The 17,698-nt window shown below is 36.6% G+C and overlaps 1 protein-coding gene across 1 annotated transcript; it reads left to right on the top strand.

Moving 5' to 3' along the window:
- The first annotated feature begins 9,405 nt into the window (after window positions 1–9,405).
- On the top strand, window positions 9,406–10,397 carry LOC106008147 (olfactory receptor 8H1-like). The gene has a single exon (XM_013067454.2). The coding sequence runs from the start codon at window positions 9,438–9,440 to the stop codon at window positions 10,395–10,397; it is 960 nt and encodes a 319-aa protein (XP_012922908.2). The 5' UTR covers window positions 9,406–9,437.
- Window positions 10,398–17,698: the final 7,301 nt, after the last annotated feature.

Below are 17,698 nucleotides of genomic sequence, written 5' to 3' on the forward strand. Positions count from 1 at the left end.
TAAGGTTAGGGTTAGGATTAGGTTAAGGTTGTTAGTGTCATGTTTAGGTTTAGGATTAAGGTTGTTAGGGTTAAAATGTGGATGAATAGTATTGCCTTTCTACAAGTCCATGAAAAATATAATACTTAACCGAGGTAGCTCTTATTCACCAATACAAATTTTCTCTTGAAATTTGCAGAACACTTTTTTCCTCAAAGGGTCATTTTTTTTCTATAAATCACAGTTGATTCATTGGATTTAATGCAAAATTTACAATCTCTATGTTTCTTGATTCTCACTGTATACTTTTTCCAATCCTATGTTTGCTTCCTCTTCTTGGACAGATAATACTCAATGAAATATTTCAGCTTTATTATATTTTAATCTTTTCAAAACACTTGACTTTATTATATATAAAAAAACAAGTTTTTGTCCACTTAATTCATTATAAACTTTATGTTAGATTCAGTGCTGATTTTGTCTTTCTGATTGTTTCACATATGTAAAATAAAAAACAAAATCAAGTGGCACAAAACAGGAAAACACATTCCACATGTATAAATTGTATTTGAAACTGGTGACACTATCAAATTGGTATGGTGGTTCTCTCCCATTTCTTTGGGACCTCAAAATGTGCATTTAGCACCTGTGAATAGACTGTTCATTCAGTGAAGGATGAGGCACCATAGAATATGTAACACATGGAGGTGTTGGTTAGTAAAAGGCTGACATAATATATGTCATATTAGATTATAGTGTTTTTGCTATAATGTTAGGATGAGACTGAATACACATATTGCAATAATTCTATAGAGCTATAAGTAGACATGCAAATAAGCTTCATTGGCACAGAGATAAATAATTTGGGAAAATCACTAGTTTGTAAACAAAATGTTAAAATCTTGAATTCCTTAATTTTTGTCAATGAATTTTCGTTTTTCTATTTTTTCTAACTAATATGCCTATTTCTAGCATCATGTCATACTTCTAAATATAAAGTGTTTTCTGGTGAAAGTTGTACTGTTCCATCCTTTAGAGTCTATCATTAAGTAAACATGTCTCTGGAAAAGTGTTCTCCATCACCCTTATCACCAAAATTCCTGATTGATCACTTGAATGCAAACATTATTCTTTGCATATGAATGTAGTTGTGTGTCATTTTAAGAAGTCAATAAAATGAAGTTCAGCCACTGTTTAGAGTATCTCAAGAAAACATGAAGTGATTTTGGCTTTCAGGGTGTGACTTCTGATGGAATAGCCAAAGACTTAGTTTACTTAGTCCTTGAACTTTTGTCCTTGGAACCAGGCCAAGTAATCCTTCCTGGGAAACTGTGCCCTGATGATGACCAAAGGATCCAGTGTTCTGAATGCCCATTAAATGAGGTGCTCTGAGGTCACCAGGTGGGAGGGAAGGTATACACTCTTCACTATATATTCACTGCTCCTTCCTCCATTCTTTTCAGACAAAACTTCCTGGTGAACTTTCCATTTGACCAGGCCATGAAAAAAAATTCTACCATGATATAATTTGTCTCATTAAAAAAGGAATGCACTAAGTCATAAGAATAACTTATATCAAGAAAAACACATATGTCTGAGAAATTTTCAGCTGCTTGTATAGATTTCATATTTTATTTCTTGGACTAAGTTGGGGTTGAACAATTTATCCCCAGATAATCTTGGCAGAAATTTTATTTTCATCAACTTTGTGTCACAGTAAGTATCATTCTTCACATTGGAGTAGATTACATAATGCAAAATAAAACAGCAATTTCATCATAAACACTTGCATTTAGACATCATTTAGGCCTTACTATGACTAATGGTAAGATCTGTGAAGCAAGAATAGAGTTGGTGGTTTCAAAATCTGCAAGCAATGTATATCTTTTGAAAATGTAATATTTTGAAGAAATGTCATTTTGAACAGTCAAGTTAGGGAAAGGTGTTTGGAGACAGACACCATACCTCCCTCACTGTGAGTCAAAATCTCACAAAAGGGGGAGAAAATGTATTTTGGTTGAAAGAAATGCATTTCTGAATAATTAGCTCCAAAGAAAATTTAATTTGCTTAAAAGAAAAGTGTTTCTGAATAGTTAGCTCCAAAGTAGGTCATGGGGCCTGTTGCATCCTCATGCCAGGATTCCCAGGGATTTTATATCCAGGTCATTCTAAGCTTCCTTCCTCTCTTGTCCAAATCAATACAGACCTTGGCTTTCTGATGCTCAGATCTGTACATGATGTTCAAGGGGACCCAATGATTTTCTGACACAGCATCAATGTGTCTGCTCTTCTGAGCTGAGGTCAGGAGTGGTGGATATTTGAGCTCTCAGTGGGAGAAATTTGGAGAAGCATTAAAAAAATTGTTTAAAAATCCCAATGCTTCAAAAGTAATTTTTGTCTCACACCAAGAATATCTTATTCTGGCTAAGTATCAACATTAATTATTCAACAGTTAATGGCAGGAATATCATAGGTAGAAGGAAGACCACGAGTGTGCCTGACTTCATCCTCATGGTGCTGACAGATTCTGAAGAGGCACAGCTGGTCCTCTCCATGATTTTTCTTTTGATTTACCAATCTCTGTGCTGGGGAACATGGGGATGATACTGATCATTCACCTGGATCCCCAGCTTCAAACCATCATGTACTTTTGTTTCACTCACCTGACATTTCTGGACATCAGCTACTCAAGTGTCCTCACTCCTAAAACCTTATAGAACTTACTGACTTCCACTGAGAACATCTCCTTTCTGGTTGCTTCATCCAGATGTACTTTTTTATAATCTTTGTTGCTGAGGAATGTTTCCTCCTCTCCTCCATGGCCTGTGATCACTATGTACCTATCTGCAGCCCCCTGCACTATCCAGTCATTATGTCCACAGGACTGTGCCATGCCCTGCTCACTGGCTCCTATGTTGTTAGCTTTGTGGATTCCATTGTAAATGTGATTTGTATAAGCAGATTGCACTTCTGCAACTCTAATGTCATCCAGCACTTGTTCTGTGACATGTCCCCAACTTTAGCCTTGTCCTGCAGTGACACATTTCAAGTTGAAATCATTATATTCATTTGTGCTGGATCCAATTTAGGGCTGTCCCTCATCACCATAGCTGGATCCTATCTGTCCATCTTCTCCACTATCCTGAAAATTAATTCCGCTACTGGAAAGAAAGAAGCCTTCTCCACCTGTGCCTCCCATCTCCTCCATGTCACCATCTTCTACAGCACTATGATCTTTACTTACCTAAAACCAAAGATGTCCTACTCATTGGGAAGGGATACATGACTTCTGTGTTTTACACAATTGTGATCCCCATGCTGAAACTCCTGATTTACAGTCTCAGAAACACGGAGGTAAAGAATGCTATTGTTAGAATCATGCAGAAGAGAGAGGGCTCCAGGAAATTAAAGTAATGGTGGTTCTAAGCATTTACTCTTGCCCACTTGTCTCTTTTTTTCTTTTTAATGTTTCTCTTCTGGGAAATTTATTGGTCTCTTTCTGAAAACAGTTGATGTTTTTCTTCACCACCTTCCCTTGACTTGAGCAGAAACATTTTGAAGGACAGGTTTTTACAAATTCATATTGTAATTTTCACTCACATAAAAGGTGAAAACAATGATCTAAATAATCTGTGATTTAAAGGTAATTATTGTGCAAAGCAAAAATTTTTTAATAAATCTATATTTAATAATATCTGTGCATACTCTAATGATAGAGCATTTTATAATGAATAAACACTATATTTTCTATAAATCATTCTGTTTATAAAGATTATCAGCAGCTAGGTTTGGAGCACTGGCTTTCAAATCAGTATCGCAGCATTCAGATCCTAGATCTGGTATATTTCAACCTCCATGAATTGACTGCACTGCAAAGGTCCAGTATTCCCACCTGCACAGGGGATGCAGTAATTCCATGTCTTCCTAAGCAGAAGATGATGTAAAACTTTTGAGTAATAACAATAAATGCTGACCATTGTGGCCAGAAGAACTACAGTCCTATAATGTTTCCATACATATAATACATATTTCTGAACAGTATTCCTTCATGTTTTACAAATCTCTAGAACTCAATTTAATTTACAAACAGCAAAAAGACCAAAAAATAGCAGTAGTTCCTCGTTTTGAATTCTGAATAAAGTTATATATTGAAGTAGAATTAGGTTATGGAAAAGTGATTTATATTAATGTTGAGGACAATTTGGAAAATGATAATCAGTAAAGAAAAAGAGATCCTGTATTAATTGCTGAAAGTTTTGTGCAGGCCTTCTAGATCAGTGACTATGAATACATGCTGATATATTTAACATAATTTCTGTCATTTCTTGTATAATTTCTGCTATTTTTACTCATTTTAAATATTAATATCTAATAATCTGTGTAATTAAGACTTGTTAGATTAACATACAGTCAGTATATGAGCAAAATTACCACTCTCATTGTGGTGTTCTGGGAACTGAATTGATGTGAATTTAATTGGTGAGCAATAGTAGCTGTTAGGTTGTTCCTGTGAGCCATGTGGACACCAAACCTTTCTGTGACATGACAGGGCTTTTGGTTCCCAACTTCTTTGCCTCTCTCCTCATGTCTTCAGGATTTTAGTGTTCTTTAAAAAATAAATCAATAATTTTCTTCCTTGCCTCACTTTTTATCCTTTTTAAATAAAATGGTTGCAAAGGAAATAATTCACAATGAATTTAAAATATGTAGCGATACACAAGCTTAAATCAAGAAGAAGCATAAAAATATCCCTATTTTAAAAAAATATTTTATCTCTATACTTATGTCAGTTTAAATTTTAAAATTTCTGTTTGATATTTTAAGGTTATTTTATAATATACAGTTCTATTTTCCAAGTAAGCTATTGCAATTAAATGTGTAAGAATTATTATAGATTATTTTACTCCAAACAGATGATTATAAAAATATCTACTATTTAAAATTCAAGTTAGATGCAAGCACCCAATGATAAATGTAAATATATTGTACACCTAAAATGTACCAATAAAAGAACTTAAGGAAAAGTAAATAAAATTCAAGTTGTTATTATGTAAAAAATATTTCATTTTAGGTACCTAATCTGAAACATCTCTATTCTAAGTATTAAGTTTCATCTATTTTAGTAATTTAAAACTATTAATGAATTTACCTCAATATTTAAAAATACACTATATTTCAAATTTTCAAATAAATGATTCAATAATAGTTCTGATATCAGTAATAGTTCAAATCATTACTTCTTTTTCTTTTATATTTGTATTTTCTAAAATCTACATGTGCAGTTATTTCTGATTTTCTTTGTTGTCATGATTAAGAATTCAATAAATATTTTTGTTCAATATATTGCTTGGGCTTTTCCTTCATTACATAAATATCTTAGTAATTTCATATATTCATAGGCTCCTTCCTAACCTAAGTTGTTCTTAAAGGTAGAGCTTTTCCTTATTTTCATATATGTGTATTTTTGTGATTTAGAAAATATATTCATATGCTTTCATTGTGTCACTTTTTGTTGATAAGAATGTATGAATTTGTAGACATTTAAGTTAAAATTTTTTCTATTTTAATTAAAGCTAAATCATTTTTATTACATAGCATGGAAAGCATTTATATTGTTAGTAAGTGAGCATAATATGATCTAGTGTGCTATTGATCTATTGGCAGTTTTCAGAGTAAGCAGGGAAGCACACTGACACTGGACATCCAAGCATTCCGGAGCCAGGCCTGGGAACTGAGGCACTGGGGCCATAGTTGGGTCCTGCACAGAGATTATGCAGACACTGCATTTCCCCCTCACCCTGGCTCCCAAGAGCAGAGGGGATGAGGGAAGCTGTGGTCCAGGCTCCCAAGGGCAAATCTGGCAGAGGACAGAGGTCACCATGGAGGGCAGAGCTCAGCTCCAGACTGCAGGAAATGTCCTCTCCCACCTGGACAGAGGCTGAGAGGAGACACAGGGAAAAACAAGGGGATTTCCATGTTGCTCCTTCTATTAGGCCTTGTCCCACAGTGGAATTCTATAGGAAATACTAGTCTCTAGTCCAGATGCCCCACAAGGAGGCAGAATCACCTTGTGGGTATGTGTGTATGTGTGTGTGTAACTGTGTAATAATTAAGGCTATTGCTTTTGCTGCTGTAGGGTGTTACCTTGTTTAATTAGTTTCTCTCATAGGTAGGTTTGTTTCACATGTTTTTCTGTCATCCTGTCAGGCACACATACCTGTTAGTTTAATAATTGTGTTCAAACTCCCTATGATTTTTCTATTTCCAATTACATTCCCTCCCCTATTTTATTTCTTCTCTTTTCATACTCTCTTGTAGGTATGCAGGTATGTAGGCAGGGAAAGAATAGAAGGGCTGCATTAGAATTTATCAGATAAATTAGTAGGAAATCTTACTCAAAGCGGCTTTGCCCTCTGCAGTTAGATTCACTGGCTAATCCTGAGGTGAAATCCCACAACTTTACTGGAGGGACTCTTTTTATGAGACTGAAAGGACACAGGTAGAGAAGGAGAGAGAAAGCAGACCTAGAAATGCACCAGAGAGCTCAGTGAGAATAAGAATTTACAGCTAAAGATGGAATGCTCTCTAAGGAAGAGACTGATCAGAGAAGGCACTGACAGGTAAAGGAGGAAGCCAGAGCAGGAGAGTCCCCACTTTCAGTAAAGTGCATAGGGGATATGGATGGGGGAGCTACTCAATGTAAAAGAGTCTTTTAGTTTATAAGATACAAACATATATAAATATTCCCTGTAGGGTCACTGTGTTACCACAACAGGTACACACACATCCCCTCACTAACTCTAAAAGCTCCCCTACAAGCCCACAGCTTCTAATACTTCACACAGGGCAGGAAGGAGTCCAACAAAGCCTCCAACAAGGAGCATGCAGTTAGGCAAGGGTGCCTGGCTCAGGATCCTCTGACCTAAGATCCAGCCAAAGACAGGCTAGGAGACACATTGTGACCTGTCCGGGTGCTGTGGCCTGAGAGGGAATGTCTCTACCCTGAAGAGGCCCAGGGACAGAAGCTTGAACCTGTCCATCTTTTTGCAGACCCTGTTCTCTCTCCAGGGCAGCTCAATTCTGTCTGATTTTTTTCTTCCTTCCCACAAATAAACTATCTTCCTTTCTTAAACTTCATCCCTCTAATTCCTTTTGGTACTGGATATTTGATTAGGCTAGCTGCTCACCCTGGACATGATACTCCTATAATAGAATCATGCATTTATTTACAATATATTTCCTGATGAAAATTTTATCATTACATCCATGATAATGTCAGTCATAAAATAAATATGTGTCTGGAAATTTCATCTGCACTCAGTCAACAACAACAACAACAACAAAAACACAACAAATCAAAGCAAAAAAATCTGACAGACCACTATTGAGTATAAACATTATTCTTTGCAAATTTAAATAATTATGTGACAAATTGAAAGTAAATAAAATTTAGCTAAGACTCAGAGTATCATGAGGGATTATGTTTCTGCTCTCCTGTGGAACTTTGTAGGGAGGAGGGGAAATCCTTTGCTCATTTTCTCTTAGAACATCAGTCTTTGGCCTCGTGCCCAGTATTTGCCTTTGGATTTGGGCCCAGAGGGTGACCACATGCTTCAGGGCCCTGCATGCTCCTTGATGGGCCCTGGAAGCACCAGGCAGGGAGGCAGGGCACACAATGCTCCAGTTAAATGCACTCTTGCTCACTGGGACTCTTTTCAGATGAGACTTCCTGGCTAAGTGTCCATTTGATCAAGGCCTGAACAAATCTGGTAGAGTAATTTAATTTACCTGAGAATTGAAAAAGAGGAATGCACAAAAATATAAGTCATTTATACCTAAAATATAAAAGTAATTTATATCAAGGAAAAGAAATATCACAGAAAGACTCAGGTTATTATACTGTTATCATATTTTCTGTCAGAAAAACATTTTGTAATTTTCAAATTTCTAGACAAATTCTATGGGAAAAAGTTTTCATCAACCTTGACTCACAGTAAGTATCATGTTAAACTGGAGTGTTTTACAAAAGATATAATAAAATAGGGATTTTATCATAAGAATATGCATATACATACATTTAAAGCTTATCAAACTCATATTAATATATTCAAAGGAGGAATAGAGAGATGATTGAATTGTAATCAGCATTGCAAAATTTAACTATAAAGTTTAGGGGTTTTAGAGAAAAGTGGCTTCCAAAGGCCAAAAACATAAAGACCCAGTGTCAGGAATTTGGCATAGCAGTTTATGTTTAAAAATCTCTTAGTGTTTAAAAAGTTATTTTCCCTTCTCAGTTTGGATAGATGTATTCAGTAATTCTATACTATATGCACTGTATAATCTTATTGCCCTCAGTTTCCTAAAATGTGAAATTGATTTGTAATTCATGCCCAATAGCACTGGCAACTAAATGAGAATAAAAAGGAAATTGAAGTTATTTTCCTCATACTTTATTGCATATCCTTGGTAAAATTGAAAAATGAAGTTATAAATACGAGTAAGGAATTTGTAGCATTCTCTCAGAAGGCAAAATTTCTTGCTAGAATACCAGTGAAAAAAGTAACTGCTCTGATTTCACAAAGGTTATTTTCTGTGCTCTTCTTGTGATGTCAAGATCTGTGGATAACATTTGGGAGGTCTGATCTCTTTAAATTCTTTATAGATTCGAGATAGTAGACCTTAGTCTGAGGAAAAGCAGGTGAAGATTTTTCCCCACATTGTGGGTTGTCTCTTCACACTGCTGGTGGTTTCTCTTGCTGTGCAGAAGCTTTTTAATAAGAAGAGATCCCACTTGTTGATTGTTTGTGCTAGTTCACGGGCAACTGAGGTTTTGTTCATAAAATCTTTTCCTACACCGATGTCTTCAAGAGTTCTACCTAACCTCTGTTCCAACTGGTTCAGCATTTCTATTTTAATATTTAGATCATTAATCCATTTTGATTTTAGTTTAGTGCATGGTGAGAGATATAGGTTTAGTTTTAGTCTTTGGCAAGTTGAAACCCAATTTTTCCAGCACCATTTATTAAAAAGGCTATCTTTCCTCCAGTGAGTGTGTTTGGGTCCTTTATCAAAGATGAGATGGCTGAGTGTGTCTGGCATTGTTTCTGCATCTTCTAATCTATTCCACTGGTCCTCAGGTTGATAACAGTGACTATGATGGAAAACTTATATGTGGATTAAATGTGCTAATGAAGAAAACATTTACAGTGTATCATATTCAAGCTAACTCTATGGTATGTAGCTTTTTATTATGTCAGAATCAAATATCAATTCATATCATAGCTTTCTCTATCTGACACATGAATTTTTTTGTTTATATTTAGCAAAGTTTTTGTCAATTCCCAGGAAGAGTAAGCTAATTAAAATTAATGCTGGGCCACTCATACAAACAAAACCTGTTTGCTGTCATTCAAGCTAAGTATAGAATTGGATTTCTCATTAGATTAATACATAGCAGAATGAGTAGATGGAACTCCACCACTGTGCCAGGCTTCATCCTAATGGGGTTGACAGACTCTGCAGAGACACAGCTGGTCCTCTCTGTGCTCTTTCTCCTGATTTACCTGATCACAGTGCTGGGGAACATGGGGATGATACTGATCATTCACCTGGATCCCCAGCTTCACACCCCCATGTATATTTTTCTCACTCACTTGTCACTTCTTGACCTCAGCTACTCAAGTGTCATCACCCCTAAAACCTTACAGAACTTACTGACTTCCACCAAGAGCATCTCCTTCGTGTGCTGCTTCACCCAAATGTATGTTTTTATCCTCTTGGCTAGTGCTGAATGCCTTCTTCTCTCCTCAATGGCCTATGATCGCTATGTAGCTATTTGTAACCCTCTATGCTATCCAGTCATTATGTCCACAGGATTGTGCAGTGGCTTGCTTGCTGGCTCCTATGTTGTTGGCTTTGTGAATTCCACTGTCAATGTGGTTTGTATGAGCAGATTGCACTTCTGCAACTCTAATGTCATCAAGCACTTCTTCTGTGACACATCCCCAATTTTAGCCTTGTCCTGTAGTAACACATTTAAGGTTGAAATCATTATATTCATTAGTGCTGGATCCACCCTAGTGCTGTCCCTCATCACCATATCTGGATCCTATGTGTCCATCCTCTCTACCATCCTGAAAATTAATTCTACTGCTGGAAAGAAAAAAGCCTTCTCCACCTGTGCCTCCCATTTCCTGGGAGTCACCATCTTCTACAGCACTATCATCTTTACTTACCTGAAACCAAAGTCTTCCTACTCCTTGGGAAGGGATCAGGTGGCTTCTGTGTTTTACACGATCGTGATCCCCATGCTGAACCCTCTCATTTACAGTCTCAGAAACAAAGAGGTGAAGAGTGCTCTTGTTAGAATCATGCAGAAGAGAGAGGGCTGCAGGCAGTTAATATCACAGTGGTGCTAAGCATCTACATTTGTCTTTTTATTTTTTAATGGAAATTATTTAGTCTGTTTTTGAAACAAGAATTGTGGGGCTTTTTTCTTTTTTTTTTCCTCTGCAGCTGTCCTTTCATTATCAAATATGAGAGTGGACATTTCCAGGCACAGATGTTTATACATTTATATTTCACCTGGAAATCATGAAATATGGGTTATATCTGTGAGCAAATACATTTGGTTTCAAGGACAACTAATGTGCAAAAGAAGAAAATATGTTTGTCATATTGAAAACTACATCATATCATTTTCATGCATCTTCTAATTTTACAGAATTTTATATTAATCATTTTACTTATAATAGAGATTAATAGCAATGATGATGTGAGAAATCACTTCATAATTAAAAATTGGGCATTTAGATTCTAGCACTGCCAACTTTCTAGCATACAGCTCACCTTAATTCACTGAAATTATAACAATCAGTATTGTCAACTTTACATGATATATAATAATCCCTTATCCATGTGAGCAGAGGATGGTTGTAAAACATTGAGGGCAGTAGCAGTGAATACTGGTTATTATCACCAGATGCCTTGCATTACTGTAATATTTAATACGTAATAAATTTTAATAATATTTCTTCATGTTTTATGATTTTTTGTGTTAATTTAATATACAAACATAATACCTAAAAAGGAAAAAAACAGAAGGCAGAAATTCCCAATTTTGGATTCAGAATAAAGATAAATATTGAATTAAAATGAAGTTATAGGAAAGTAATATGTCCTAATGTTGAAGAACAGTTAAAAATTGTCAATCACTAAAGAAAATAAAAATGTTGTATTAATTATTGACTTTCCTATGAATGTTTTTCTATTTCAGTGGTTATGAATATGTCTATATATTTAATATAATTTTTCTGTAATTTCTTGTATATTTGCTGCTTTGTTTACTTCAAAGTTATATATCCAATAATCTGTGTAGTTTTATCATGTAAGATTAACATGTTTTCAGTATATGAGCAATTTTTAGACTCTTATTACAAATGCTTGGATATGTTCATAAGATGTGTTTTTCTCCCCCCTACATTTATTTTAGTGTATTTGTATGAGTTAGAAAATTTATACTATTGAATTTTGTTGGAAAACCTGTCAATAGATTCTTTGACTTGGAAAAATAAAGTATTTAATTTAAAGAAATTCCTAGATTTCATTAAATTAATGCTATTTTTCTTTATTCCATAGGGTATAAAGCATTTATACCTTGTTATTAAATGACCATAATTTACTCCCTTGGCCATAAGAAACATTTAAACATTATTTGCATTTGGCCAATCATTTACTTCTCATACCACTAGATAGCTCTTGTACTAGAAGTTATTTCTCTGAAATATTGTGAGATCTCATGCCCTCTTTCACAGTGCCAGGTCAGTGTGCTACATAATATAAATATGATTTTTGAAAAGGCCATAGTGCAGCACAGCAAAATATGAACACCGGTTTTGCTTCCTAATAATTAATGGCTGGATAGCATCACTGCTATTATAGGTTCCTAAGACAGCAGTCCCTGAACCATGTGCACTGTTCAATGTTTTTTTGTTTGTTTGTTTGTTTTTGTTTTTTTGGTGCCAGGGATCGAACTTGGGTCCTTGCGCTTGCAAGGCAGGTGGCGGAACCACTTAGCTAAATCCCCAGCCCAAATTTTGGTCAATGTTTTGTACAGTTCCTAATAGAAGACACAGTGCTTGGCATTGGGGGCTAAAGCTTCAAAGTCACAAATATGAACTTAGATGCAGAAATGAACTTGGTAAAGGAAAGAATAACTTATCAGATGGTGGATGATGACAGGAAGGGTAATTGTATCAGCAAACAGTTTTCCTAGTGTTATGAAACATTCAGGAATAGATTTGCTCAATACAAAACAATACCCATGGCTATCACCTGGATTTATTGGTGTTTCATACTCACCCTGTTGCTCAGATTACTTTTGGGTTGGCTGTTGATGGCAAGTAACTCAGTGTTCAAGTTCTACTATCTTTTCGCTCTGTTATCTTCTTCCACATAGTCAGAGAGAGTTCATCCAATATTCAGTGTGAAGGACAGGTGAGAATTTGTTTTACAAAGGAAAAACTATTGTGCAGATTTTATTCATATGAATGCTCTTCATAAAATACTTTATTACTTTATTAAATGGATAATTACTCATATTACTCTTTTTCTGTCTATTGATCATCAAATTCAGCAGCAGAATATTTTTATAACACATTTTACTTTCCATTTTAGTTTTCTGAGGACTTGGTGATATCTTTATTTTGTTCTTGATATTCTGTTTGTTGTTCTCCATGCAGTAACAGTCTTTGTTTGGACCCATATATCTTTTTCTTGTTTGGTGATTGGGATTGGCCTCATGGACCATTAAGCTACATATTCAGCCCTTATTAAACAAGGGGCAGTAAAAGACACCTTGAAAAATATTGATCAATTCTCCCCAAAGCTTTCTTCTTTTATAAATGTTATTTTTATATATGGCTTTAATTCATAATGCAAGAGCATTATTTTCCTTCAGTCTTTTAGTTTTAAAGTAATTTAAATTGAAATTTATAATGTTTGTCAAATTTCATTTTGCAGATTTATACTTGTCATTTATATTTCTGTATAGACTCAAGTGTCCCTAATGGTTATCTGTCCCAGGGTCCTTTGAACTGGTTAACCAATGGCTTCCTAAATTTCTTATTGTTAAAGAAGTGTTGACTAGTATGTCCTCATATTTCTCCTGTTCCATTACTTCCCTATGTTACTTTATAATATTACTCATTACAGTTCCTTAACATTAATTCTGTTTAGATAAGTTCTGTTGTTTCCCTTCCAACTTAATGATTATCTCTTAATCTGCAGTGACTCCACTGATGACCCTGTTGTAGGAGTCCATGTAACTGATTTTGTGTCTGTCTGCATGCATGCATGTGTGTGTATTTCAAGTATGATACTGAATACTTTCCATAACTTCCATCTACCAAGTATAAAATATGACAAATTCATACATGTTGTTTAGCCTCTGCAGTAGGACACTTAAATGAATTCCAATGCCTTTAGACAAATACTACCAGGAATGCATGCATTTGAACAAGTTGATGTTATTAGTTATTCTTATACATGTTTCATGATGATGAACAGAGAAGACTTGGAGAGCTAATATAAGCTCTCTCAATTACAGGTTCATTGGCTGTCACATCTGCCCATGGTTGGCTTTAACTATAGTTTAATATGTAGCTGAAATTCCTCTGTGCATGCAGTGGTTACATCTTTTGTACACACATTCCACAAAGTGAGCAATTTCCTGGATTCTACATATTCTTGGAAGGGACTTGTCTTTGGAATTTAGATTATGTGAATGAATGTGAATTCAAACTTGTGAAAGGGTCACTGAAAATTATGATTTTGTAGATTAACTGGATTTTAAAACAAGGGTTGAGGAAGTTTTAGTGTAGATTTTAGCAACTTATGTGCAAATGCAACCTCTCTTATCCATTGCTATTACTTGGAGAATCATTTTTATGTATAACATCACATTTACCAGTGCACTATCCACTTCCAAATCTTAAAAATGTAATGATACCTCAACTCAGCCCTTTTCTAACTGATCCTATCCCATCTGTTCTGCTGATTCATTGTTTCTTTACTCATTCCTTCTTTTATTTGTTCTTTCATGTTCCCTCCATCCTTCCTGTCTATCTCCCGGTTGTCCCTCTTAGTTTCTATCCTTCCTTCCCCCTCCTTCCCTCTCTCCTTCCCTACTTCCTTCCCTCCTTCCTTCCTTCCTTTTTCTTATATTTTTGGGACTGAATCCTATTAAATCAAGCCAAAATGTGTAATGTCCTAATCACTGCAATGACTTATCAAATCCAGTGGAAATCATTTCTACAAAGTATTTTGTATACATTAATACAAATTCTCTGTTATTTCTGTCACTGAGTTAATGAAGATCTTCAATACTAAAGAGAAAATATCAGGCAATTCTTTCATTTCTTTATGCAGAGTAAACTTTAAAACCTGAGTTCTGTTGCTCAGAAACTTACCTTATAATATGGACATCAGTCTATGGAGATATGTGGCCTTGAGGCAAGCATTGAAAATTTTTGTATATGACTTTCTCATCTGGGATAAAATGAAATAGTGCAACAATTTCATGGAGATATAATCACAGGGAATGCAGGCATGAATAAAATTGTCCAGTTGCTAATAAGCTGCATAGATATGCACATTATTACTGTTGCAGTGAGGAAATTTTCCTTATTGTCTTAGGATTTCTGGTTAGTTGTGAAAATATCAGGAGAAGGACAATTTAACTATGGTGAGTATTCAAATGTATTCCATAAAATTTTGCATGACAATAGGGTGGAACATGGCAAGGCAAAAGCCAGCACCCCTCACAATTCATTTGAGTGTGTTTAATTGAGAGTATTTTTTTCATTTCAGAGTATTTTTAATTTTTAATACATATAAATATTGATCACTTTAATCACCCTAACTCTCCTGCCCTCTCCTTTCTTACCTTTCCCTGATCCCCTATCCCATTACCAAAAAAAATTATTTTTCATTATTTCATATTCTGTGTGTGTGTGTGTGTGTGTGTGTGTGTTGTGTGTCTGGGGCAGGATCTCACTACATAGTTTAGTTTAGGCTGTGCACTCATGATGTAGGCCACTGGAGATGATCCTCCTACCCCAGATCTCTGAATGCTTAACTTGCAGACTGATCTCACTATGTCTACCTCTAGGTTTTCTTTCTTCTTCTTCTTCTTCTTCTTCTTCTTCTTCTTCTTCTTCTTCTTCTTCTTCTTCTTCTTCTTCTTCTTCTTCTTCTTCTCTTCTTCTTCTCCTCTCCTCCTCCTTCTCCTCCTCCTCCTCCTCCTCCTCCTCCTCCTCCTCCTCCTTCTTCTTTTCTTCTTTAACAGGGAGAGCATTTGACAAAATGTCTTGTTATGTAGTCTGGGCTGACTTCAAATCTCAGTTATTGTCTTGCCTAAGTTTGTCATGTGCTGTGATTACACAAATACAACACTATGTCTTGTAATTTTTTTTCTTTTCTCTTCACATTACTTACATGTTGTCTTTCTCATATAACAGAAGTCATGCATTCAAAAATATTTGTCCAAGCCAGCAGATATTCAGCTCTGTGAGGAGATTGGGGAGCCACATGGTCACTAGTTTGGGACATGAGAGAGCCAGCAATCAGGTAAAACTCTGATAAATGGTATTTAAAAAGAGGAGTAGCTGAAGTACTTCACAGGCACAGAATAAATGGTTGCTCAGTGTGGAGGAGAATCTCCCCCCTCATGCTGACAAGAGAGAGCCATCCCCATGTTACAAGTGAAAAAATTGCTACCAGAGAGAGGGTCTGAGGAGGAGACCTGAGTGCAGCCTACCACACAGGAAGGTAGTGGTGCTTCTCAGTATTTCCTTGTGCACTGAGACAGCCTTGGATCTGGCACCATCTCAGAAGCCCCCTCTCCCTCTGCCTAAGTACAATAAGCAGGAGAAGGATTTTGACAACACTCCTGCTGAGAGGTATCTGGAATCACTTTCTCTATTTTGGTAGGTGGAGTAGGAGACCAGACATTTCCACATTTTCTATTCTTCAGGATGCAACAGCCACTTCTCTCCAGACAAACAGTGAGACCTTCTTATGAGTTAGGTTGGATCCCAGAAAAGGCCAGGTGGGATGCAAAAGAGTGAAATCAAGAGTCTGAGGAAAATGGCCTCCTGCGTGGCTGACTGGAGAGCAGACAGCAGAATGGGTAATTCTCCATGGAGTGAGACAGGGAGCATGAGGCCCGCTGGTGGTGAGCACATCCAGCCCAGTGAAGGGAAACAGGAGGGGAAAAAAGGCCAGGATACAGAAAACAAGGTGCTTTGAGCACTGCTGCAGGCCAGAGTTCAGGCACAGGAGGACTTATGGGATTTGGGAGTCTGAGGCTTGGAGCAGTGCTGCAGAGATGTGTGGAAGACTGGGAGTGTGCAGTGCCTTACCTCAGTGAAGACCCTGAAATGCCAGGCCCTCTCCTCTGCTCTAGTCTGTCAATAGTAACCAGGACAACATATAGACACTGGTCATCCAAGCTTCTGGGAGCCAGGCCTGGGAACTGAGGCACTGGGGCCATGGCAGGGACCTGCACATAGATTATGCAGAAACCTCATTTTCCTCTCACACTCAATCCCAACAGCAGAGGGGATGAGGGCAGCTGTGGTCCAGGCTCCCCAAGAACAAACCTGGGAGAGCACAGAGGTCACCATGGAGGCCAGAGCTCAGCTCCAGACTACAGGATATGGCCTCTCCCACCTGGACAGAGGCTAAGAAGACACATGGAAAGACAATATGATTTCCACTTTGCTCCTTCTATTAGGCCCTGTCCCACAGTGGAATTCTACAGGAAATACTGGTCTCCAGTCCAGATGCCCCACAAGGAGGCAGAATCACTGTGTGTGATTTTGTAAGCATTATGCTATTGTGAGTGCATCTGTAGGGTCTTACCTTGTTTTGTTAGGTTCTCTCCTGCCAGGGTTGTTTCACAGGCTTTCTAACGTTCGAACACACAGGTATCCACTAATTCTTCAACTGGATAAACTCTCCTCTACTTCTCTCCCTTTTAATTTATATTCCCCTCCTTTCTCTTCTTTCTTCCTCCTCCTCCCATGCCTCTTGAGTATCCCCTCCCTCCCTCTTTTCTTCTTCTGTGTGAATGCTCTCAGTAAGACATTTCCCCTCAGCCCATCCCACCTACTTCCTCCCTCCTGCTTTCTGATCCTAAATTAGGAAAAATATTGGAGAGTTTATCAAAAAATTATAAAGTATAAGTTGGTGAATGATTTCTTCTTTAGATATTGACATTAGCAATGATTTCTCTGTCTTCATAAAGCAGCGGTAAGAATTCAACCTCACAGAAAAATTCTGCAAAAAGACCCTAATGCTAACTCTTTGTTAACCCATAATAAAATATTTCACCTTTCTATTGTGTTTTAATTTCTCATTATTCTTCTGAAGACAACATCTTACATGATTATATATAATAATGCAAGTATTTTCCTACCTATCACTACCAATTTTATGATAGTATCTGGGCTAGTTATGTCTTTCTGCTTATTTTTCTTTATAAAATAAAAAAAAATCAGGTACACTAAAATGATAAAATATATTACATGAATGTAGCCTGTACCTGAAGCCAGCCAGCCAGGCAAACCAGAATGTAGGTTCTGCACCATTCCTGTGGGGCCTGAGGATGCCTATTCATCCTCTCAGTTCCGTTAGTAAAGACTGGAGTCCTGTCCAA

This window comes from Heterocephalus glaber, unplaced genomic scaffold, assembly GCF_053883595.1.
Source record: "Heterocephalus glaber isolate CG9 unplaced genomic scaffold, H.glaber_assembly_v1.0 deba00001805, whole genome shotgun sequence".
NCBI lineage: Eukaryota > Metazoa > Chordata > Mammalia > Rodentia > Bathyergidae > Heterocephalus > Heterocephalus glaber.

Coding starts and splice junctions, on each gene's coding strand:
- LOC106008147 (XM_013067454.2), top strand. CDS start 9,438: ATGAGTAGATGGAACTCCACCACTGTGCCAGGCTTCATCCTAATGGGG.